General features: G+C 39.9%; 3 protein-coding genes across 4 annotated transcripts in view; all 3 read right to left on the minus strand.

Annotated features, from left to right (window-relative positions):
• The window catches only part of LOC126403715 (serine/threonine-protein phosphatase PP1-beta catalytic subunit), a 659,813-nt gene that overhangs the window by 285,391 nt on the left and 347,523 nt on the right, over positions 1 to 26,899 (minus strand). The gene's annotated exons all lie outside the window — the stretch shown is intronic.
• The window catches only part of c17h11orf68 (chromosome 17 C11orf68 homolog), a 616,176-nt gene that overhangs the window by 241,748 nt on the left and 347,529 nt on the right, over positions 1 to 26,899 (minus strand). The gene's annotated exons all lie outside the window — the stretch shown is intronic.
• Positions 1 to 26,899, minus strand: rab39bb (RAB39B, member RAS oncogene family b). Of its 2 annotated transcripts, none has more exons than XM_050066450.1 (4): positions 26,287 to 26,899; positions 17,797 to 18,075; positions 7,893 to 8,073; positions 1 to 5,141 (listed from the first exon to the last, which is right to left on the minus strand). In XM_050066450.1, exons 2-4 carry the CDS (start codon positions 18,009 to 18,011, stop codon positions 4,896 to 4,898), a joined length of 642 nt encoding a protein of 213 aa, XP_049922407.1. In that variant the 5' UTR covers positions 18,012 to 18,075; positions 26,287 to 26,899; the 3' UTR covers positions 1 to 4,895. The 2 variants fall into 2 exon arrangements, with proteins under 2 accessions (XP_049922407.1, XP_049922406.1); XM_050066449.1 differs by having other exon boundaries at positions 26,310 to 26,898.

A 26,899-nucleotide genomic window follows, 5' to 3' on the forward strand; every position in this document is an offset into this window, starting at 1 on the left:
TGAGATTTTAGAGACTTTGTATTTTATTGTAGCTACTTAAATGAATCGTTCAACATTTTGGGAAGTATGCTTATCGAACTCTCAGCAAGAAAGCCAGTGAGCATATTTCCCCAAATGATTAAGACAATATTTCAGAGTGGAAGCAAGATACAACAGAGCTTAGAGACATCCAACTGGGTGCTGTACAGCAGAGCAGATCGACCAGCCGGCTGACATCTGGTGAAAGAGTCTTGGCAGCCCATGAGGAGCCGCACACCCACCCACACTGACCTTAACACTTCTCAACATGACGTTCAGTTGGGAACGCTTAAAGGTGTTTCAGTAGAAAGCACTGGTGATGATACAGCAAGCAGAGAAAGGAAAACAGACTGAAGGATAAAACATAACCTTCAATGTTAGATTTCAAAAGCACAAGGGCATCGGGGAGACTTTTTTCTTTCTGGAAGGATTTTCGAAGATTGACTTTTTTATTCTGTCTGTTAGCCTTCACTCATTCCAGTAAGGAATAACAACGTAAAGCCGAGAGATTGGACTACCTATGTCAAAGCTTTTGTAAGGAACAGGATGTGTTGCTTTGACACACATTTCTTATGACAATGTAAAAAATCTCACCCTTTCCCCTACTGATACATTCATGTTAAAATAGGATAACACAAGCAGAAGTCTTTGGAGACGTAAAAAGAAGGCATACAGTGTGAGAAAATGAAGCACTTGCAGTTTCCTCACTGAAATTATGAACAGCGTGGGAAAGGCATTAATTAACTAGCAGAAATCATAGCAACAATAAACCAAGGCATTCATTAAGGATTGTGTATCAGATTAAGGGTCAAAAAGAGATGACAAATAAAATCATATGAATTTTTTAAAAAGAGAATGCAAGATAGCTTAAATAAGGATTCTGAAAATAAAAAAGGTACATGGAAATCCAGATTTACACCGGTACATTTACTTGCCAACAATGCTAAAAGTCTCTCTCTGTTCCTCGTCAGTGTTTAAATGCCAATAATTTATTATATTATACCAAATTCAGCCGAATATATAGGTAGATGTGGCTGACAAAAACAAAAAACAGATGAATATATTTGGTCCAGCACTAATCGTGTAAGAATATTTAGTTTGAATGAGAATCTACTGGTAGATTACTGGTGTTTTCAGTCAAGAAGACAAATCGCCTGCCAACACACATGGTTTTTGATGTTCTTTGAAAACACCTTTATAAAGAATTTTACTCCCTCTGATTTTTCTTGGCTTTAAAAAAAACATCAATAACTGACTTGAGATCTTGAGTGAAAACATGAATGTAACAGTAACATGGCAATTTAAATCTTTAGGGTCTTCACACACCAAGCAGATGGACAACTGTCGGTCAATGTCTGGCCATCAATGTGCGTCTTTCGTTCTAGTTTTTGGGTGCCACCAGTCGGCCCTCACTGCCTGGTTTTTGGCTAATTCAGCATATTAAATCAGTCGGAGCTCGTCAGTGAAGGAAATCACTCTGATTGGCAGGTCTGTTCAGTGCAGTAGTAGAGAATCGAAAGTGAGGAAAGTAAACAAACGACTAAAGTCATGAGGGCGAGAGATAAAAAAAAAACTTTGTTATATCTTGTTACATTAGGTAAGATTTTTTTTTAGCCATTGAGCTCTTTAGCATAAACGGTTCATATCTGTTTGTGTTATTGTTCGCTAGCACACAGTAAATATCCTTTCTTTCAACACTGGATCGTATTGTTAATGTGCTAACTGGCTAACTAGCATCTTAAATCTCTCCTGCCAGTCTTCTGATTTCCCTTTTTGAATGACGAATACGGACTACCACCGCCTGCTGTTGTGGAAAGTTGTTTCCTCTCACACAGGCGCAGAACGTACATGCTGGTTGGCTATCAACCGGAGTCTTTGTGGTGTGTTCAAGTGCCTAGTCCTTTGATGTCAGTTTGGTGGGTCTGGGCCTTTAAGCATTTCTGCAACAGCCCAAACAGTGATGTCCCAACAGGTGTTTTGCCACCTGCTGTGAACCTGTATGTATCCAGTGTGATAAAGTTTGAATATACTTACTAATTACCCATGTCACTTTATGAGTCTTGTTAAAACACTCAGAACATTATAACCTTTATGGAGGAAGGATTTTATTGCAGGACTGTTGCATTAGGCCCCGATCAGACAGAGCGCTTTTTGTAGGTTGCTGCGTCTATTGTTATTTTTTAGATTTAACTGCTTTTTTGCTGTGAATCATACTCATAGCTCTATACTCTCTAATTTAAGGGAAATGGACCGTGTGTATATGAGACCCTCAGAAAGAGGAGAAATCACAAGGAGTACCACCAGCTGGTCTAGGAGCTTTGCCCGTATGATGGTCAGTTCAAGGCTTATTTCAGGATGAGTCAGGGACAGTTTGACAATCTGCTATCAATCGTGAGGCCTAATTACAGTTGGTAAAAAGTAACTGAGGTGACAACTTGTTTAGATATATTTTGCAGCTTGTCAAGGGTGATGATGAAAGTTAGCATTAACACAAACCATGTATGCTACCACTCGTTGTCATTGCTATCACAGAAGGTCCTCCCCCTCTTGGACAATGAAAAAAATGACAATGACACTGGGCACTTTTCCCACTCTGAGCTAAAGTTTTTTCAACACGAGGCATTCAGGGAGCTCAGCAATGCAAATGCAGCGAGCAAAACACTTCACTCTCATTGAAAACCATTACAAAAAATCACTAAAACTAAACTCACTCTGTGTGATCAGGGCCTTAGACTGAATTGCTTTAACCTACATGTACCTAATAAATTAGCAACTGAGTGTATGTCTTTCCAATTTACTTGCATTTACACCATCTAAAACCACCCTGCATAACCCAGTCTCACTCCGAAGTCATCGATATCTGAAATCCGGCGCTTGGGCAGTGACAGACACTGACAAAAAAGCCGTCCTTTAACCACAGCATGATACGCGGCCGGTTGCTGTTATAGTTTAACGGTGTTCAGCAGCTTCAGGGGGAAACTCAGCGGGGCAAGAACGAAAGTTAAGGCAGCGAAAGTCCAAGTAGGGCAGGCAGGAGTGGTGGTGGATGGGTCCAACAAACCAAAGCCAAGCCAAACCCTGTTTTTTTTCCCTAAACCCAACCATGTGAGTTAGTTGTTGGAGGAAAAAAAATGTCAATTTGCATTGTTGCACTGACGTAATGCGTTTATTTTAAAAAGAGACTGTATGTAAATGGTAAATTTCCTGGGAAACGGAAGTGTATTTTAAAGAAGACAATGCATGTAAACAGGCGGAACTTGACACGGCATCCCAGAACGTCAACAACCAACACACCCAGGGTACCTTGCACGTCCTATCTCGATGTGGAAAGTCCATGAACAAACGTCGATTTGTGACAAGGTCGGAGTGAGAATGTGTTGCCCTGCAAGGTTTCATTTACAGTTGGCTTCTTACGGTATCACATAGCTACCCGATCCATCCAAAACACATGTAGTTTCTTAGTGTAATTTGGATCTTTGAACTGCAGAAAATTCCAGAGTAACTTCGCTGAACACATCAACCTGTAGCATTGGAGTGTATTAAAAGAAAATTAAGGATTGAGGAGATATTACACTTGCGCACACACATAAAAAAAGGCATATAAACCACTTGCTCAGAGCAAATTTCACCTTGTAGTTTCTCCATATCTGTGTTGGGTTGAGTTAATATCTGCCAGTTTGACTTTCTTTGCATGATTATATTGTCCGTGCATTGTGGATAATGTGGTTCTTTTGTGGAGTCTGTGGTCTGGTCCCTCTCTGTTGCTTTCAAGAAATAAATTATCTCCACTGTGTTAATCTGCACCCTTCGGAAGTCCAAAATGAGGCTCCATTGTTGAGGTGGACTTGGCTGTTAAGGTGCTTTCTAGCTCCAACACTCCTATTAGTCCACCTTAACAAGTCCCCAGTTCAAGGCAGATAGTTAGGAGTTGTTACGCTAGTCCAAGTCCACCTCATGCAGTTCAGCTGTACACGTTGTCTCTTCCTGCTTAAGGAGTCAGTTAGGAACTGGATGGATGACATGTTTTATTATAGTGCGGTATTTAGCAGAATGATAGTGGATATAACCATGTAGTCAATGTCATTGAGCTCACTGGAGGCCTAAATTGCTTCAAAGAGAAATAAATAATGATATAATGTGGTGTCTGGCAACAAAATCTCTGCTCCAGGAAGGAAATCTGTCTTTCCTTGATAAATTTAGGACCTCCAGAACTCCTCCATTGACCTCTGGTGGTGGAATGTGGAGAAAAATGTCAGCACAAAAGAAACACGACTCTTGTTAACGAGGGACGTTAAATCTAAGGGTGCCAACTAAAGTTTTTTCAAATGATATGTGCTTGGAGAATGTTGGATATCAACGTAAAAGTGATCATTTCGTATGTGATCATGTAATTGCATATTGGAGGAGAGGAGAAGGTTAGAAGTAGTGGGAGGCAAGGTGAAGGAAGAGATGATGGGAGAAAGAAAGATTAGTCCAGAGTGTCATATTTTGGCGGAGAACCAAAATGGATCCTCTTTCTAAGGCCTTTCTAAGACTTTCAGGGAGGGATTTTCCAAAAAACACAAAACCAAGGAACTGAATCATGGGAGCCCTCGCAATTGAATGAGCATGTGCGATCCTTCTTCTCCGAGAAATTAAACAGAAATGGGCAAAACCCTTCGGCTCTCCACCCACATTCAAGGTGTTCTTCTCCGCCTTCTACCTTCGTGGATCGTCCTCAAACATTTCCCTCTGTATCCAGTCTGAACAAAGAACAACAGAGGGCTACCAACAGTCTCAGTCACACGGCTGACACCTCAGTCCGTCAGCCACTCCACTCTCTGAATCCTTCCTGGATCCCTCCCCTTTTCACCTTCAGTCACGAAAATGTTCCCAGATCAACACAGACAGCGGCGGTCACTCTTGGTCACTTCCTCCGAGGAGTGCACCACATTGGGGACAAACCCGCTCTTCACACCCTCCCAGCCCTCCTGGATCGTGATATCGCCGGACCGCACCAGGGCAAAGATGTCTCTGGTCAGCTCGGTGAAGGCGTGCTCCACGTTGATGGCGTCACGGGCCGACGTCTCAACGTAGCGCATCCCGTATGCCCCCGCCAGCTTCTCTGCCTCCTGGCGGGTCACCTGGAAGATCAAAATGAAATGAGGTGAAAGTCTTCCTTTATGTAATGAGTCCTTATACCTGGAAATGAGTTAGCAGTATAGCACTCCCAGTTCCCTCGTCTCGAAGTCAATGGGTTTTAGATGCCTGAAATACGGTCTGTGGTAACACAAGCTTCAGACACTTTAAAGTTTTGTTTTATAACGTATAATATGTCAGTAAATACCCCACTCGTGAATTCTGAAGCTTTTATGTATCTTTAGAAAACGCAGTTGCTAACAAGGGGCTAAATGAGACTATAGAGCCTCATCACTGCTCAAAGCACAGCTTTATAGCTTCATTGTGGTGGCGAGGTTGAAGTCATGCGATCGTGGTATAGTTCGTTTATAGCCTTACATTAGCTTCTTACCTCTGGTGTTCATTTATGAAGATTATCTTGCTGAACAAAAAGTGTAAGTATCATAAAAACTGTTTCCCACAGAGCTTATTTTCTGCAATAATCCAAAATACTATGGAGAAACCCCACAGGCTTTTCGTCGAAGGAACCAGGTCAATGCTAACTTCCATGTTGGCCTAGAAATACCGTTAAACGCCATCCCTGCAACACTCTAGAGGTTTCAAAAGAATCTTCAACATGTGGTGAATATATGTGCTATTACTCACAATGTCAGACTGTGTTTAACTGATTTTAGCTCTTCCTGCTAGTGACGTAGCCAACTAACAAACAAAAACCAGTTGTTCAGTCTTCTTAAGTCTACAGCTCACGTTTTGGAGATTAGACTAGAACTGAAGACAAGACTAAATAAGTCCTTGAAAAACCTGTTGTTGGTATATTTAACCAGATCTCAGAGATGGAGTCACATGTGGTGCTTGGATTTTCCTCCGACGAAGACCAGTTTTGGGCTGGAACATCGCACAAAAAGAGTTTTCTGATTCCTGTGTACAGGTGCCTTTTTATTGTATTATCCCTGATCTTTGTATCCAGTACTTAACCCACTGAGGTTTTGGGGATGCCAACTCTTTCCAGCAGCTAGGAGATTTATGATATGGTCCCTTAAAATTGACCTTAGGGATAAAATGGAGTTAGCAGGTAACAGAGTCGACCTACTGTAAAACAAATCATGCCAGAGGCTATTTGCCCAAGCAGTGTCCTTTGAGGTAGGATCCTGTAGTAGAGAGGATACCTTTATATAAAATATTGGCCTTTTTTTATTCCAAAGTGCAAGAAGCACAGAAAATGTATTTTGGTCCTTCAAACACTGAATTCAGTAATGCACTGTATGTTTGTGTGATCACACTGCTTTCAAAGTTGCTAGACACTTAGAAGGAATATGAGACAATGGGCCTCCGGGCACAGACTTGCGGAAGGCTCCACCGCTTCTCCAGCAAAGGAGCAAGACACACAGACTTCAGGTTGTTTAGCGTCTTTTTGTTGCTGTTTTCCATCTCTTTGTAGTCGATGCACATCTCTGTGGTTTTGTGTCTCTTAGTAGCCATTTTGAGTCTCTCTGAAGTTACTTTGCATCTCTCTGAAGTCATGTTGAGTCTCTTTGTGGTTGCTTTGCATTTTGTTGTAGTCCATTTGTGTTTCTTTACAGTCAGTTTGAGTGTCTTCAAAGTTGTTTTGCGTCTCTTCACAGTTGCTTTGGGATTCTTTGTAGTCATTTTGTGTCATAATAATTGTGTGTTTCTTTGTGTCTCTTTGCAGCTGTTTTGCATCTCTTTGGAGTCGTCTTGTGTCTTTGTTGTCATTTTGAGTCTCTTTGTAGTTGCCTTGCCTCTCCATGTAATTGATTTGTGTCTCTTTGTAGTTTATTTGCATCTCTTTGAAGTCACATTGAGTGTCTTCGTGGTTGCTGGCATTTTTTTTAAAATCATGTCAAGTCCATTAGTGGTTGCTATACATTACTTTGTAGACCGGTCTCTTTGTGTTTGTAGTTGCTCTATGTCTTTCTTAAGTCATGTTAAGTCTCTTTGTGGTTGCTTTGTGTTTTGTTGTAGTCTATTTGTGTGTCTTTATGGTAATGTTGAATCTCTTCATAGTTTCTTTGTATCTCTTTGTAGTCATCTTGTGTCTCTTTGTGGTCATTTTGAGTCTCTTTCTGGTCTGTACATGTCTCTTTGAGTGACATTTTGCAGTTGAAGGCCAGGGGGCACTGACAATACGGGCCCTGGGGCCTGTGCCTGGTAGGCCCATCCGTGGCTAGCTAGTATAGGAGTCTTTAAAATCAATTGGCAACTTAATGAGAATGAACAAAAATTCCAAATCATCTGCTCTGAGTAGCACTCACAACTCTAAAATGTGTAATGACATGTTATGAGATGTGATAAGTGGCGAGTAAATGAGCTTTCTAGTTCAGCATTAATGGATGACATCAAAAAGATCAAGATCAAAGCGGCTGAGACGGGAAATCTTACATAATTTTCTGGTTCATTTGAGTTTAATCCTGCTCCTACAACATTGTATCTTGTGAGTGTAGACACACACTGGTGTGCAGTCTTTTGCAGTGTCATCCTGTAAAGTCTACATTTCAGTAGTGATATTTTTGCCTCCTGTCTGCAAGCTGCCCCAAGACAATTGAACAAACAGCGACGACTTGCCTCTGATCCAAATGTGTGCTGATCTAAATTTGAACACAAAGTTATTTTTAACACTGCAGACTCTAATTGAGTTGCATATTACATAACATTCAAAACAGCCACTATCCCCAGCAACACATTTTAACCCAACAAAGCCTTGTTCACTGTTGTGTTCACTATTATACTTTACACACCTGGCGCTTTGACTCCAGGTCACACTTGTGGCCCACCAATAGGAAGACGATGCTGTGGGGCTGGACGTGGCTGCGAGCCTCCTCCAGCCAATCATGGACGTTCTGGAAGGAGCGGCGGTTGGTGATGTCGAACAGGAGGAGCCCACCCACTGAGTTACGGTAGTAAGCCCTGGTGATGGACCTGCAGAGGTTGCAAAAATTGACATGAAGGTCAGATGCAATAAGCTTTCCATTCTCACACGACACATTGGCCTATGCAGTTTACAGTGTTAAAAATGTACCTCTCAAGATTCTCTGTAATTAAAACAACAAGTCCTTGATTTCAGACACAGGTAGACAAAATCAGGCTTCTCATTTTTTAAACAGCAGCCGTCAGTTTCACAGGCTGGTATTACAACTGTTGCTGGCAGATTTTATTAGCTGTAGCTAGCTAGCTTGTGAATCAAGCTAATGTTAGCTCCGTGAGATAGTTAAAAATGTTGTTTCCATCAGACTTTTTAAAGTTTCTAGCTGACCAGTTTTAAAACATACATTTTTTGAAAGAGGGTATTGATGGTTGCTTTATGTCATGCTAAAAATACTGAAGCTAAAGCTACTAGCATCCTTGATGATATAGGTAAAACCATTTACCATACCATAATTTTTTTACCATTTACTGCTCTTGTCTGGTATGCAAGCTGCTTTGCACCGTTTGAATTGATTGCATTTACATCTTTGCACTACTTGATTGCGCTTATTTATTTTTATTTTTGTATTACCTCTTCTATTCTCTTTGACTTCCTCATTTGTACCTCCTTTTGCACTGTCTGCACCGTGGGTCAATTCAGAGTGAAATGTTGTTTCGATTCTCTGTTTGTCTGTTACATAACTGTAGAATTGACAATAAAGCCTCTTGAATCTTGAAACTAATTTCCACTTTTGCCCACTATGTAAAATTGGCTTTAAAGTCCAGTGCTCTTCCTGGGGGCTTGGCATCTGCTGCCATGGTAATGGCACACACTGTTGGTGCCTCTCAGCCCTTTGTTTTGGCCACTTCAGCTTGTTGAATCAGTGTCGGAAACATCGGAACTCTTTGCTGAATGAAATCGCTCTGATTGGCAAACCAGCTCAGCGCACGAGAAGAGAAACAGAAGTGAGGAAAGTAAACAAAAAGCTAAAGTCAAGAGGGCGTGAGATTAAAACAAACTTGTTACATGAGGTAAGTTTTTTTTTTAAGCCATTGAGCTCTTCGGCAGAAACGGTTCGTAATTGTTCACTAGCCACAAGGTAAATATCCTGTGTTCTTTCAAATATGGTTGTGTTGTTAATGTGCTAACTGGCTAACAATCGGTTGTCGGTCGTCCGGTTTCCATTTTTTAATGACGAATACAGACTGCTGCTGCCTGTTGGTATAAAAAGATATTTCCTCTGACGCAGGTGCAGAACGTACATGCTAGTTGGCTGTTGGTTGTAGTCTTCACGGTGTATTCAAGTGTAACTTTTTGGCTGCCACACAGGTGATGTGAAGCAACACAACAGTCGGCCTTCGTTGCCACTAGTTCTTTGATATAGGTTTAGAGTGTCTGGGCCTTAAACTTCAGGACAGACCTTCTCATGCTATACGCTCTGAGCATGTAGCCTCCAGGACCAGCTTCCACACAGTGGGCATATACCACACATTGCATATTTTATTATTAGTGTTGTTTTCTTAGCTTAACTCTTTAATTTTTGGTTATGGAAAGGCAAAAACATTCACCTCTGTTCAGGACAGAGAGCCGCGTTCACTGAAAGGGATAATAAGACATGATAGATCCAGGGGGAAGCTAATCAGAGTGAGAAACCGATGACGGGAGGTGTGAAAGAAAGAAAAGAAGCAGAAGTGATGGAGGTGTCGGGTGGAGGAGCCGAGAAGTTGGAAACAAAATTAGATGAGGAAAAGATGTTGTAGACAGCTGAGTGTGAAGGATTACACCTTAAATGATATGATGTGGATCATTTTGCTAAATATTGTGACCAGTTTTATTTGTTTTGATGATTTAAATAGCAAAAATAAATGGATTTAAGGCAGGAACAAGGTAAATGAACAGGCAATACCATAAATAACTGTGCTAACTATGATACAACCATATCAATATCAACCTTTAAAAGTTTAAACCAGGACTGTGGCGTCTGATTTTCCAAAAAAACGAACACTGCAGCCTCGTCTGGGAGGAGAACTGCTGCTAGATTTTGACAAGATGTGACACCCTGCATGCACACAAACACACACCAACCCCCCTTATGATGCGTCTATCTACCCAGAGTGTCCTCACAGAGTGAACGTCAACATAAATATAACGAGGAGGGAAAATTACAGACTCGAGGTAGAGACAGAAAGAGAGACGCGTCATGAAAGAGGAAGAGGGGAGGATTAGTCGACAGAGAAGATACAGTAAGAGAGGAGAAGTAGGAGGCAGAAATTCAGAACCAGCTAGTGATTCATTTGCTTCGCCACACACATACAGATATAGTATATTTATATATTTATGGAAGAAAGGACCACACAGATGAAACAACAGTGACTAAGATGAGATCTGAGGTGGATTCGTAGGCGCAGGAGAAAGACAAAAAAATCAACTACTGTGTCACAAAATCCCAAAATAAGTAGATATGTCAGTGGATCTTAAATATTTTCCCCAAATGGCTGCAGTGCATGAGTCACAATGGTAACTTTAGTGGACTCGTGAAATGATATTGTCTGAGAGCTTTAAACCTGCCACTCAATTAATACCACATTCAAGATGTAGGGACACAGGACAGGCGACTTACAGCAAATTAAGGTTAAAATCCTTGTGTTTTCCATTATAAGCCTGCCTGATACCAGAATTATCAACTCATTGCACTCTGTTCCCATCTTCACTCTCATATTGTGTCCACTCTAACTGATTTCCGTGGGGGAAGGGGATTCAGTTTTTCCTAACCGGTCAATAGCGACCAACATATTCGCCTGATCTTACATAATTTTAAGTCCACACTGATGCATAGCCATGGCAACACACCTGTTTTGCCGGGGGTTTAAGGGTAGAGCGAAGTTAAAAAAGGGGCTGTATACATGCCACGTCTTTAACCACCTGGAAAACGCAAGGTCGGGAACTGGGCACTATTCTTGTGCCTATTTTGAGCCAGCCTTCCAGAGCGTGGCAGCAGATTGTGTCTGAGGTTGCTAAGCAACCTTAATAAGCATCATATCATAGCCTATGTACCTGAAATCCTGAGTGCAGAGCTGATCTTCTTCCAGGAGCTGTTTATAAGTGTGAGGCCTATTGTCCATGGGACAGATGTAAAGCTCTGGGTAGCCCTGCACTAACATGATCAACTTTTCTGTATTATCAGACTGAATATTTACAGAAGAAGGGATCTGTCAGCTGCAATTGGTTGTTCCTTGGGGTGCGTCATGCCCTGAAAAATAGGCACTCATTGAAAACAATGAATTTGAGAGTGCAAAAAACACGGCATGTGTGTGGCCCCTTAAACAACCTACAATGCTGGGTGATATTGAGAAGACCTGTCGATTTAGAACAGCCTCAATAGCTATGTTTCCATCCAAAAGTGATTCGAATCACTGGGAAATGCGCATTAAAAGAAATACGAATCCTGTGTTTCCATTAAATGTATGGACTTGGGTGAAAACTACGAACTTGCGCGAGTTTTCCGCAGAAACGGAAGCAAATAAGTCTCGCATTCTTCTTCATCTATGTTTTCTGGCGGTTGGCAACCAGCTTGTAAATGCATTACCGCCTTCCCGACCCGGAGTGTGGATATCACCATGGAGAGAGGTCAGACTTAATTCGAACATAACTGTTTCCATCCCCCGTTTTGCGAATCAACATTTTTTCGAACCAACCAAAATCCGGCTAAAGCGAGCGTATTTTAGTTTGTGTGAATCAGGGGATTTTAATTCGAATTTATTTTAGTTTGTGTGAATCAGGGGATTTTAATTCGAATTTTGGCGTTTCCAACATAATTTTCCGATGCGATACTTCTAGATGCGCATCTAAACAGGCTGATGGAAACATGCTAATGGCAGCATCTATCTTGCCCATAGCGCTCGCCATTGTTGCTATAACTCCTCAATGGATCCGATGCACTGCTTAACAACAGCTTGACAACGCTGTTAAGTCTGATTTATGGTAAGGTACTCAACACTTTTGGTAAGTGCAACGTTTTCAATTCATGCTTCAGCTAAAGGTTTTAAGTTGTCTAGATGGTAACCAAAGATCCCATGTTTTTTTTACAGTCTGAGTCTATCTGTAAGTTTAGTGAAGCGTAATCTGCACACGCAGCTTTTTAAAATCACACAAATATCCCGCTGTTTATGTGTGTTTAATTAACTATCCATATCTACATTGACTGATCTGCTCCCAGTCTGTCTGTGATTCCCATCACTTAAATTGTCAGTGAATCAGTAAATACAATCAATGTTGAGTTCCTCCCGTGCCGTTCAGTAAATGTCCGTTGTCAGTCAGCCTGGTGAAGACAATTTGGCCGGCCTCTGTCCTCTTAGCTTCCCAGGAGGACAGAGACGCTGCATGCTGGTTGAAGTCAGTGTGGATTGAAAACTACTGTCTTTATGGCGGCATTAGTAAAATTACCAATCACACTGCCTGACAAAATACAAAGCTGTTCGTGACATAAAATCCTTAAGGTGTGCGACATCAAAGCAACACTCACACAAAGTGTTCAGCACCCCACTATAAATCAGGCTTCCATTCCACCCGCTGCAATCATTGGATAGTTTATTTTTAAATGAGGAAAAGCTGTTTCATGTCACAATGCCAGACGTATCAGTCAGCTCAGTGGAGTGGGTTAATTCAAAGGTCTGGACCCAGGCAAATAACAGGAAATAGGTTGGCTTTATTCTGTATTTCCTTTATTGTCCACAGCTCTCAGAAAAAGATCCCCTGGTCTACACTTTCTGGCTTGCCGAGCCTGTGTGAGGTTCATAAATCTTTAAAAAATAAGTCACAAATATATAGTTATAATGATTTTAAAAAGGCTAATGAATTTCCTGAAACAGCTGGGCACTGTGGTTTTTATCAAATGCTATTCAAACAAGAGTAAACAGTGCATTTCTTGGGGACTATTTTCAATGGTGGATTGACACACAATTCAAGCGCTAATTAGTATTTACAGCAGCAACATGTCAGCCAGTGAGAAAACGTGGCTCATTGTCGTGTTTTGAATACTTGTTTTGAAGACAATGATGCTTTGTAGCACAGAGGAATATATCAAGTTCAATAGCAAGATCGATTAGTTATTGGTTTTGGAACCAATGGAATATGTTGATGAAAAAAAATCAGATATGTGCTTTTTTTTTCAAAAAGGTTTTGTCCAAGTTTAGTTTTGTCCAATCATTACCAGTTAGAAACATGAAACTTCTCTTCAAAATGTCTGACTGATGTTTGTATTCTGGCTGAATGGTTTTTTTCTAATTTGTCCTTCGGTCTCAGACAGGGGGGACTTGTCGCGGTTGTCATGGAGACACTAATCATGCTGACAGGTGAGACCAGTCCCCTTCTGTCAGAATGATGAGTATGTGTGGGGGTGTGTGTGTGCAAGCATGTGTGAACATGCAATTTAGGCACTGAGACGTACATCATTCTGGCTGTATTATAGCCCTCTAAACACTGATGGGAATATCTGCATTTCAAACATTAAATGCAAAAGGGGACAATTGCCTGCTGCTAACTTAACGCTTGAAAACATTGATGGCTACATTCAGTAAAATCATATTGTTTTGCAATTCGTCTGATACATCATATGGCTGCATCTTGCAGTGCAGCTCAGTGAAAACAAGGTAATATCAGGCTAATATCTTGGGAACACCATGGCTATACTTAGGTAACACCACTGCAGTTACAGAGCTAAATAATCTAATAATATTCTAGGAGGTGTTTGTTTGTGTGTAAGAGTAAGAATGGGGGCAACAACAGGTTTATTTAAGGTAATAACAGGGCAGAACATCACTCAGTAATCTCATGATTATAATCAGCTAACTATAGGCTAGTCATTACCCTTTTTACCGTGCTATACCATTATTCACTACATTTTTAAATTTGTGAGTCACACATTGCAGTTAGATAAAAAAATTGTTGCGCTATGTTTTTTAAGTCAATGATACAAAAGTATTCCCATTTTAATATTAACAAAACAACAACACGATAACATACCTAGCTATCTTTAAAAGATAATACACTAATTGCTTTTTTTGTACAAGGCATGAAAACTACTTTTTCATTTAATTGTTGAGGGCACCATATAGTGCATAAAGTTCACACTTACATAAAATGGTGGACAGTAAACACTAGAGCTGCCCCGTAATATTCGACCAAACGTTAGTCGACCAGAAAGGTCATTAATCGGCAAGATTGGTCACTTAGTCGCAGAAAAAAAAGTGAAACTCTATTAGGAGCTGCACCTTGCTAAAATAAGTCAAAACCTATATGAGTGGTCCATCTGGGAATTTAATTTGAAAGGGCAGATACAGGAAGTGGCAATGCTTCTACATGAATTAACAAAAAGTTAAGTTAATCACACGTTCACTCCGCTCAGTGCTCTGCTGCTCCATCTCCCCAGACAGAGTGTGGTGCTCTGGGTAACCAAATGGTACATTCCAACAGCGAACACCGACACCGAATTTACAAACGGTCCAGTTTGTGCCAAATTACCCTCTGGCACTTGGAATGAGTATTTCTAAACTTACCACTTGCATCATCTTCCTCCATTGTCTAAAACAAGCCAACAGAACTTGCTAGCTAGCACTAGCTAATGTCTGCGAAGAATTGTTTAGCCTCCAGCTAAGCCCCGCCCACCAAAAAACATCAGACTGTTTACTCACAGTAAAAGGGTCTGTAAGGCTTACATATGTTTTGTGGGTCCACACAGATTTCATTTAAATTAATTTTTTTCAAAAATGGCTCTCTTGATAGTGAAGGTTCCCGACCCCTGTTCTACGCAATTACAATATAAACTAAGCACAAAAGGTAAGCAAATTTGTGTTTGGTAGATTATTTCTTTGTTGTAACAATGCTTCTTGGCAATAAATCTTATACTGTTGGAAAGCCTGTTTATTTCCCTTTTAAACTATGCCACATTTGTAAGGAACATGCATTTGTGGGATGAGCAGCAGAGCTGAGTATGTGGGTTGCGCCCATGAAAAATTTGTGTGCCAAACAGTGCCAAACAGCTTTTTTTTGCTGTTGACTTGTTTGGTGGGTTGGATGATTGAAGTCTGAAGAAACAAGACATATTGGCAATTTAACAATTATTCATTTAACAAACAGCAGCCTCAGCAGCATGTGGAACTGGAAGGATAGCGTGTGTTCAGGATTGGGGACTCCCCCACCCCCCGCCATTATTCAAATGTTGCTCAATGCTCAAAATGCAAATGCAGCCCCACAATCATACGCAGCACTCAGTTATCAAAACTCTGAAACCCCTAATCTAAGATTTTTGTTTCAAAGTGCTCTAAAATGGTCAGTTTAGCTGTTACGTTTCTAAACATTTCTTCCCAGATACCCCCAGGAGTGTTGTAGCACAGGGGGTGTAGATTGAAAACGGTCCTCCCAAATGTTCAATAGGGGATTGCGGCCCCTGGTGTCTTCAATAGCTTCAAAGCTGACTGTCTCGTCATTATGACCTCATATCTTAAGGTAACTCAACAGCCTGAAACGAAACCACCTTTTACCCCAGAGCAGGTTTGTTTTAGAGGCAGAATCATCTGTGCCATTCAAATTTGCCCCTGTGAATTCCCATTATTGAGAGCTCTTTCCTGTGTTTGCTTATTCGAAACAACCCCTCTAGTCGTTTTCTCTACCTGTATCACCTCAAACCTTATTTGAATAACTGCTCTGCCTTTTTGTGCAGGCAAACAAATAAGTCACAGGTAGTAATTCGAGTTTCGAGACCTTCAGGCTACCTCGTTAAACTGTAAGTATTTCCTCACATTAAGTACTAATCGTCCACTTTTAAAATTAACAACACACAGTCATTATACTCGTTTTCTTACCTTGTAATAATGTGATTGTTTTTAAGTATTTTTTTATCTATATGAGAAAAATCAATTTGTTTACCTCAACAAAGAGGTCAGAGGTCAGCTGTGAGTCTTTCCTCTACAAGAAGTCCATCCCTCTCTCAGTTCTGTGAAAGCAACTTTTTTTTTTCCAAATATCCACAGATACAGAGAAATTTGCACCCTGCACGACTCTTTCACTTTCCAAATGAATCAGCATTCAGCAGAATCAGCCGAGATCACCAGTGTAGTCCGAACACTCTGATGTCTTTTCCTTGAACTTTCTGCTGAATTAGTCTGAGTTTCTCTTTTTCTCATCAGTCAGCTGCTCACGCTGACTATCCAGTTCTTCTTTGTGTGTTAACTCAGAATAAGCTGCTGTTGCAGTAACATGTAACGCATCAACACCCACTGATTTTGTTAGCGAGAGAAGACAGCAGATGGTGAAGCTCTATATAAAAAAAAAAAAGTTCTTCATCATTTTACATCAGTCTGTGATTTTAAAGGGTTGCAAAAACTCCCATGCATGATAAAAATAATTAGTTGTCTTTATCTATTCTCATGTTGTCACTATATGTTTATACTGAAATATTACACAATGATCAGTCCAGCTGAAGAAAGCAATTAAGTACATTTACTTAAGTACAATTTTGGGGTACTTTGAGGTACTACTCAGCTTTTTTTTAAACATCTCATTAAATATGACACATTTCTTTGGATTAAAGTTTCCAACAATATGTAAAAAAAAGTTTACATGGGCTCAAACTTAACAAGCTAATAATTATGGGAATATTATAATCATAAATAATAAGGAAAATACTGTACTTTGTACATAACTACATTTATTTTTCAGCTATTTTTGTTGACCATTTTATTAAATTAGATCAATTTCTTTAATTAAACTACACAGCCATATGCAAAATAGTTTACACTGGCTTAAACTCAGCCAGCTTATAATTACCCCAATATTATAATTACAAAATAATAAGCAAAATATTGTACTTTGTATTTAACTACATTTATTTTTCAGCTATTTTTAGTCACAATCTCATTAAATATGATCCATATTTTTGGATTAAAGTACACAACATGGTGCAAAACAGTTTACATTAGCTCAAATTCAACAAGCTAATAATAATTGCAATATAAGTATAAATAATAAGGAAAATATTGTACTTTTTAGTCCACTACACTTATTTTTCAGCTATTTTTATTGACCATCTAATTAAATATGATACATTTCTTTGGAGCACGATATGTAAAATAGCTGACTTTGGCTCAAACTCAATAAGCTAATAATTATCGCAATATTATAAGTATAAACAATAAGGAAAACATTGTACTTGTTACTTTGTTACATTTATTTTTCAGGTATTTTTATTGACCATCTCAGAAAATATGATGCATTTCTTTGGGTTGAAGTACCCAACAGTATGTAAGTTTACATTAGCTCAAACTAAACAAGCTATTAATTATTTCTATATCATTATTTTAATAATCCAATACTAAATGTGGTCATCTGCATAATAAGAACTTTTACTTTTGAAAGTTAAAGTAAAATTTGCTGATAATAAATCTGTAGGATTTCACTTGGAGTGGAGCATTTTTTTTATTTTAATTTTTTCACAGTGTGTCACTACTTTTATCTGGAGAGCAGACTTGTTTCACTTCATCTCATGGCAAATAAATACCATAAATTATCATGTTTAATCTCACAGTTAATCTTTAGGGTCACACATTGGTCACATATTATATTAATTTAATGAAGTAAAACTCATATATTACAGTATGTAAAGCTCACTATAGCCAGGCAGCACTGTGACTGTCTCCCACACACACACACACACACACACACACACACCCAGCTGCTCTCACCTGAAGCGCTCCTGTCCCGCGGTGTCCCAGATCTGCAGCTTGATCCGTTTGCCGGGCTCGATCTCCACCAACCGGGAGAAGAAGTCCACGCCAACGGTCGGGTCCGACACCTGGGCGAAGCGGCCCTCCGTGAACCGCCGGATCAGACACGACTTGCCCACCGTGGAGTCCCCGATGACGATCAGCCGGAACTGATAGAGCCATATCGCCTCCATGACTTGGCTGTGTGCCTGTCTGTCGCTCTCAGCGGTGCGTCTGTCTGTCTATCTTTCTGTCGGGCTGTCACGGTGCGTGCGGGAGCACGTGCGTAAAGAAAGGAAGAGAGAAGGAAACAGAAGATTATGCCTCCATATTTTTTAACAAAGCAGCCTACATTTATTCAGTCAAGTACAGTTTTAAAGGCATTTTTACATTACCTGAGTTTTTCCATTTTATGCTATTTTATTCTTGTACCTAACTACATTTCAGAATGAATTATTGTACTTTAATAGCTACATATATTAATGTACTAATATTCATCAACTAATAAATTATGATGTGTTATTGTAGACTAAGATACCCAACTAATAAGTATATAAAAAAATAACAAAAATCATCTCCATCTCTACCATCTGCTGCATTAAAGTGATGTAATGCATTAATACTAATTATAATCCAGTCATATACATTATTTTGAAATAGGCCGTTTATCATGAGTACTCTTACTTTTGGTGCTGAGATGAAACTGTCTGAATAAAAGGACATGACATTTTGTGTTTTCTTGACCTTATACTTCATTCTACTTAGACCTGATGTCCTCATTCATGGACACTTTTTTGTGCCAACTAGTGGCAGTAAGAGCACATTGCACTAATCCATGTACAAACAAGATGGCAGCCATCTCTGCCAAAGTCAGTCTGAGGCTGACCCCGGGACAAAAGAGGACAAGGTCCAAAACCTGATCACATGTTATGGTTGAGACTTGTTTATTTTACTGTTCTCACTTTGAAGTCGAAATCCAACACTTGGGCAGTGAGTTGTGGCGTCAGAAACCAACGGAAAAAGGGATCCTTTAATGTCAGCATGATACGCGGACGGTTGCCATTATAGTTTAACAGCGCCCACCGGCGTAAAGGGGAAACGCGGCAGGGCAAGGACGAAAGTTAAGGCAGCAAAAGTCCAAGAAGGGCAGGTTGGAATGGTGGTGGATGGGTGCAACAAACACCGACCTTCACCCGAGAGAGCAGAGTTCACGTCCCGTAAGATTCTAAAGCCAAACCCTGTTCTTTTTTCCTAAACCCAACCATGTGTTTTTGTTGCCTAAACCTAACCATGTATTTTTGTTACCTAAACCCAACCATGTGTTTTTGTTGCCTAAACCCAACCACGTGTTTTTGGTGCCTAAACATAACCATGTGTTTTTGGTGCCTAAACCCAACCATGTGTTTTTGTTGCCTAAACCGAAACACGTGTTTTTGTTGCCTAAACCCAACCATGTGTTTTTGGTGCCTAAACCCAACCATGTGTTTTTGTTGCCTAAACCCAACCATGTGTTTTTGTTGCCTAAACATAACCATGTGTTTTTGTTGCCTAAACCCAACCACGTGTTTTTGGTGCCTAAACATAACCATGTGTTTTTGGTGCCTAAACCCAACCATGTGTTTTTGTTGCCTAAACCCAACCATGTGTTTTTGTTGCCTAAACATAACCATGTGTTTTTGTTGCCTAAACCCAACCACGTTTTTGTTGCCTAAACCCAACCATGTGTTTTTGTTTCCGAAACCCAACCACGTGTTTTTGTTGCCTAAACACAGCCACGTGTTTTTGTTGCCTAAACACAACCACGTGTTTTTGTTGCCTAAACCCAACCATGTGTTTTTGTTGCCTAAACATAACCATGTGTTTTTGTTGCCTAAACACAACCACGTTTTTGTTGTCTAAACCCAACCACGTGTTTTTGTTGCCTAAACCCAACCATGCGTTTTTGTTTCCGAAACCCAACCACGTGTTTTTGTTGCCTAAACACAGCCACATGTTTTTGTTGCCTAAACCCAACCATGTGTTTTTGTTGCCTAAACACAACCACGTGTTTTTGTTGCCTAAACCCAACCATGTGTTTTTGTTGCCTAAACCCAACCATGTGTTTTTGTTGCCTAAACATAACCACGTGTTTTTGTTGCCTAAACTTGATATATGTGTTGAAAACAGTCAATTCAGCTGTTGTACCGACATAGTCCATTTATTTTGAAAGAGACTGTATGTAAACCATAAATTTCCTGTGAAAACATAAGTGTATCTTGACAGAAGACAATACATGTAACAGGCAGAACTTCGACAACCGACATACCCAGGGTACCTTGCACATCGTAACTGGATGCGGAAAGTCCATGACCAAACGTCGATATGTGACGAGGTCGGAGTGAGAATGTGTTGTTTGAGGACACTGGGACTTAAATGTCATTGACAATGTTTAGTTTTCCTACTAATCAGGTCCTACTGATCCCAAATAGCTAGGAGAAATTAAAAATGCATACTAAACAAAAGTTCGGATCTCAATAGGATATTTCATATCACTATTATGGTGACAAAAATTGTCACGATTACTGTAAAACTTCAATTAAAAGCCTAGTCCCTTTTAGTTAAGGCCTGTCTCAATTGGAACCCTGGTCTGGTAGCATCACTTAATAGGGATTTATACCGTGTGTAGCACTCAATAGTTTATACTGATGTTAGACTGCTTTTATGTACTGTAACACTCCTATAAAAATACAGTGAACATGTAGTTTAATGTTCCTGTAATATGGTCTTTATTTGATGTCTTCTTAGAAACATCTTGGGAACATTTTAGTGTCACTATTCATTAGGTTTCCACAGTGCTTTTACCAACTAAAGCATAGATAGATGTATGTATCTATATAAAGAATAGAGGGTTGCACTCAAGACACTTAAAGTGCGACCCTCTCTTCTTTATATGGAAACATTTTAGCTGGTCACAGTGTTTGCAAGAGGCTACAATACAACCAGAATATGCTCCATAAAAGGTTTTTGTATGGTTGCAAATAATGTCCTAAAGATACAGGATCGACAGGATGTGCATTAAAGCTGGACAGAAACATGGCTTTAAAATCATACAAGAGTTTGATTCAATCTACTAGAACGTTACCAGAATGTTTCCAAAAGTACCATGCTGGAAGACCTGAATAGGTCTGCAATGTCACTTTATTGTCATCAATTTCAATCTTCTATGAATTCACCCTGTTTTGTTAGTCCCTGAAAAAGTTAATATGATTCATTAGAAATATAACAACAAACATTAAAACTTTCCTTAGCAGCTATATCATAAAGCCAATTGGGGAACATTAATCTCTGAGAGTATCCCAGAGATGTTTTCATAACCCAAAATACTTTGCGAGTACAGTCTTAAGTGCGAGTCTCTGCAATATATGGAGTTATAATATTTCTATAGGCACTTACGGTTTTAATGTGAGTACTAATCTTCTGTGGAATCCTACAATAGTTTATTCATCCCAGCATTCCTATTTCCAGATACTTAATCCCTGTTTTAATGGAGGATTAAGATTTATTAAGAGAAGCTGAATTTCTTTGAAGAAATAAACATGTCAGACTTGTTATATGTCTGAAAGGTTCAGTGTGTAAGGGCATCTATTGGCACAGATAATATTCATAACTATGTTTTCATGTGTTTATAAACAACTGAAAATAACAATCGTTGCGTTTTTATTACCTTAAATTTAGTTGTTTATCAACACATTCTCACTCCGACCGCGTCACATATCGATGTTTGTCTATGGACTTTCTACGTCCAGACATGACATGCAAGGTACCCTGGGTGCATAAGAGAAAACCCACGCAAATCCCACACAGAAGGGCTCCCAAACCCCAGGGTTTGAACCAGGAACCCTCTTGGGGCCTCACACTTTGCATACAGTCTTTTTCAAAATATACACACTACATCAGTGCAACACCGCAAATTGACTTTTGTATTTTTTTCCTTCAACAACAAACACACGTGGTTATATTTGCCAACACACGTACGTGGTTGGTTTAGGAAAAAAAGAACAGGGTTTGGCTTTACCATCTTAACAGGAAGTGAACCTTCTGGGTGAAAGTCTGTGGTTGTTGGATTCATCCACCAACCCTCCTGCCCACCCCACTCAGACTTCCACTACCTTAACTTCTGTTTTTGTCCTGCCACATTTCCTCCTGACGCCGCCGGGCACCATTAAACAATAACGGCGACTAGCCCCGTATCACACTGACGTAAAAGGATGCCTCTTTTTCGTAGTTGTCTGATGCCGGAAGTCACTGACCAAGCACTGGATTTCTACGACTTCAGAGTGAGACTGGGTTGTTTACATCTACAATTCCAGAGCGGGCCATCTTCCACGGAGTCCGCCATGTTTCTACAGTAGCCTAGAACAAACAAATCAAACACTGGCTCTAGGATAGGGCCATTCACATTTCCGCATCAGCCACCATAGTTTTCCTACATTTGTGGCACCCAGGAGAAGTTTAAGCTCTGCAACCTCACCTCCAGATCCCACTCAGTCCTACACACTGGACCTTTAAAACAAGTCTGGAGGGGATCTTTGAGAACTCCTTTGGGGAAACACCTTAAGGTAATGTTCCTCAAATCTTATAAAATACAAATAAATATACAGAATTTTGGTAGTTTTGAGTAGCAGTGTATGCAATGTCATGCTGATGTATAGTTATTTATGGAAGTGTATCTTCTGTAATACACCAAGTGTATACTCCACCTGCCCTGTAATCTTGTATTCTATCATTCTTCATCTCCAATGGCGTCACCAGGCAATAATACTAACACACATTCACATGACTTCTACTGCACCTCCAGTCCTACATTTGTCTTAATCTTTCCAAAAGTCTACCATTTTAAAATTCCATCATTCTATAACATTAGGGATTACACTGCTACTATTAAAAACAAACACTGAAAAGTCTAAATTCCTGGACTACTGCTCCCCTAACTCTGTGACTGAAATATAACTTTGTAATTGGCTGTTTGCCGACTTCACACACATAACTGTGCTTCATTGTGTTCAGTGCGTGATTCAATTAAAACCACGAGATATGAGAGAAAATCCTCTTATGCTTTTCTCGATGGCGTCAATTGATGTTTTATTAAGCCTGCTTTTTGGATTATTGACCGTAGCCTAATGCCCTTTTTCATACGAGGCTTTAGCATTCGAATGTGTGACTTTCCAAATAATTAGACAGCATGCCCTGATGTACTGTTCAGATATAGGGACTATAGGAGCATTTTTCACATGACTTTTGTTTGTTTGTTTGTTTGTTTGTTTGTTTTACCTCAGGACCATACCTGGGTACAGTTTTGAGGTGCTTGTAATTCACTTAGTTATTTCTATTTCATGCTATAATGTTTTCACTACATTTCTGGAGGAAATACTGTACTTTACAATTAAAACTTTATTTTCAAAGCTTATGATTGGCCTTTGTTACATACAAACACAAGTTAAAGCCTCTAATATGATAATCACAAACGCCTGAATGGGGTCATTCTGCATAATAGAAGTTCACTTTTGACACTTTAAGTAGGCCTATATTTTGCTCATAATACTTTTATACTTTTATTTAAGACATAATATATATAATAACAAGTAAAAATGTGAATATTACTTTATATACAACAGTTGAATTTATTCTTAAAACTCGAAAAACTTGAAAATTATCATAAGCATCGGCAAGGAGTCAAACAAAATGTGAAATTTAACTTTAATACACCAAAGACAAATCTTATTCATATGCTCCTGTTTTGCGTTACAGTAATAATTAACTGTACAGTTTATCATAATATAGCAATCTAATTTGGAGTCATTCTGCATAATAAGTATTTTTTGTACTTTAAGTTGATGTTGCTCAACATACTTTTGTACTTTTACTTAAATAAATGCTCTGAATACTTCTTCCACTACTGAGTTTTCCACAGAATAAGTTTCTACTTTGTAGCAAAGAATGAACTTGTTATACAAATTAAATCTTTCATTAACCCTTTGAAACCTGAGAAACCGAATAGGGCAGGTGGGGTGGTGGGGTGGTGTATTGGTCCAAAAGACACGGACTTTCACCCGTAAGATTCTAAAGCCAAACCCTGTTATTTTTTCCTAAACCAAACCATCTGTGTTTGTTGTTGGAGGGGAAAAAATGTCAATTTGCACTGTTGTACCGACGTAGTGTGTTTATTTTGAAAGAGACTGCATGTAAACGTTAAATTTCCTGTGCAAACAGAAGTGTGTTTGAAAGAAGACAATGCATGGAACAGGCAGAACTTTTGGCGTCCCAGAAGATCAACAACAAACACACCCAGGGTGCCTTTCACATCGTATGTGGACGTGGAAAGTCCATGACCGAACGTTGATATGTGAGAGTGAGAATGTTTTCTGATTTAAATTAACAAAATTAGTGCACACTCTTGCCACACTTTTTTTAATTTCTAAGGAAGTTTAAGTTCTAACAGTGTATTACCCAGGAGTCATGACTTCATATCTGTATGTGACAACAACATCAAAGAATATAAGAAACTGTTAATTCAATTGAATAGTTTTCATTGTTTATGTAGAATAAACTTGTAATTTTGTTACTGATTTCTAGTGACTACTTTACACATGCACGACATGATGACAGAGATGGGGTTTAATGGGGTTTTGTCCTTAATTTAATTAGATAAACTTTGTATTTTTAATTTGTCAGGTATCTTATTGACACAGTTTCACAGTCTTGTCAATATTCATACATTCAATACTCATATTTTGACATGTGGATTTAGGTTACCCAATTTATATCCATCTATGGGTCCAACCATTGAAGTAATTGTGTTAAACAGACTTTCCAGCAAGTGTTGCCACTAAGCCTTCTGCCTGTTACAGTTGACCCCACCCATGGTGCTGTAAGGCGGAATTCATACTTCTGCATCGAATCAACGCCATACCCTACGCTGTAGCCTGATATGCACCTCCCCAGAAATGTAACTACACGTTGTGGAGATACGGACCTCCTGTCTATTGTTGTAAGCTGAAACCATTTCCCTCAGTGGAAACAAAGTTTTTATTTACTTTAATTTCACAGATAAGAAACAATAAATTGTGAAGACAATAAAGCCTCCACAAAAATAGCATTTTAAGTCTTGTGTGTGATTTTTCCTGGCTTCATATGAGCAGAGGAAAAGTCTGCTAGCTGCTAGGCTAATTTATGCAATGTAAAATGCCATTGGCTTGTGCTAATAATGTCAGCATGTTATATGTGTTTAGTATAAGGCGGTTGTTTTGTCAGTAAACCTTGTGAGTTGTAAAATGTTAAATGTTGCTGTTGTCCCTAGCTTCATATGAGAAGAGGAAAAGTCCGCTAGCTGCTAGGCTAATTTACACAATGTAAAATGCCATAGGCTTGTGCTAAAAACATTAGCGTGTTGTATTTGTGGGGAAAATGTGTCCAGATAAAGACGAGTGCTTTGTCTGTGAATGCTGCGAGTTGTAGTGAAGCTGATTTGTAGCAGAGATGTGCACGTTGTTCGAATAAAACAAAAATAATTAATCTCAAACAGTTTTAATAACATTCAGCCAAACCTAAAATGTGTTACGTTGTGCCCTGCTCTCCCCTACTAGCTACCCATTAGTACACTATGTATATAAAATTAAAGTACTCTTTTGCATTTATTCATTAGTGATAAAAACTGAATACTTTAATATTGTAAGATAAGTGTGAAAAAAGCCAGTCTGCATGATGAGTACTTTCACTTTTGATACTTTACGTAGCCTTAAATTTGGTGATAATACTTGTGCTTTTACAGAGGTAACATTTTGAAATCAGGACTTTAATTTGTAACCAAACCACTGCTTTCCTATTAGGTCAGACAAAAAGTAATAAAGTATTAAAAGAAATTGTGACGATTATTACACAGCTGTGAGGGCTGTATGATCCTAAACAATGGGGATGTCATCTCAACACAACACCCAGGTTAGGAGGATGATCCTTGGGCTTTAAATTCCCTATATTGTACTACCCACTGACCAGGCCATCAAGCTGGCAGGGAGCCACACACACGCAGCCTCCCATCACCCCCTCCGTGTCTCTGTGGAGTCGGGTTGCGTAGCTCGGTCGGTATGCAAACATTAGTGGCTGAATCCCCGGTGAATAGCAGCCTTGTGGGCTCTCACACCGGATGCGTTGGAGCAATTTGGAGGTCCAAAACGACACGGAGGATATCACATATCCAACATGTCAAGTGTGGCTTTATTATCTCCTGTAGTAGTGTGTAATGACATTGTGAGTGTGTGCTGATGTGCATGTCTTAGAGTCTGGTACACATAGATATAGACATACTTGTGACACAGATTGTCTTCACTACATGCTATTATTAGACCAGCACACACACCATTGACTACAAACAGGCCTCATGCTCCTTACAGAAACCACTTTAAAGCTTTATGACGTGATGAATAACAGCATTACATGGTGAAATGAAAGCAGCCTACTTGGAGCAGGAGTGGACTCTAGGCCAGGATGGTGTCTCTCTGTGCCGCTCAGGACCAGGCTGATGTGGGCTCCATGGCACCGACCAGTCTGGCTCGATCGATCCTCAGGACGCAGCAGAGCAGCTGAACCCCCGACAAAGCCTCGATGTTTGCCTTGAAGCCTTGCGAAGAGACGCTGGTGCACGGCAGGCCCTGCTGTGGGCTGATTTCCTTGTTGATGTCAGGCCCGATCGAGAGCTGAAAGAAAAATCCAGAGCAGGTGCAACAGAAGAAGAAGAAGAAGAGAAAAAACGGATGTCGCGCTTTCACCCGGAGCCACGAATAAACCACGGACAACAAGCGTGTGTTGTGTGTTCACACACCGACACGCGTGGATGTTCGTGAGGGCAGGATGCTCGCTGTCAGAGGGGGGAATCCCGCCGTATCACTTGTGTGTTCGCTGTGTGTTTGTGGGGTTTCGCTGCTGATGAAATGGCAGCAGTAGCAGCAGCATCATATAGCCTGACTCATCCCGCATCAGTACCACTGCCGTAAAGCACCGTGGAGAGGCGCAACACTGAAGGAAAACACTGTGGGCAGTCTGAGGAAGA

The sequence above is a fragment of the Epinephelus moara genome, chromosome 17 (assembly GCF_006386435.1).
Source record: "Epinephelus moara isolate mb chromosome 17, YSFRI_EMoa_1.0, whole genome shotgun sequence".
Classification (NCBI taxonomy): Eukaryota; Metazoa; Chordata; class Actinopteri; order Perciformes; family Serranidae; genus Epinephelus; species Epinephelus moara.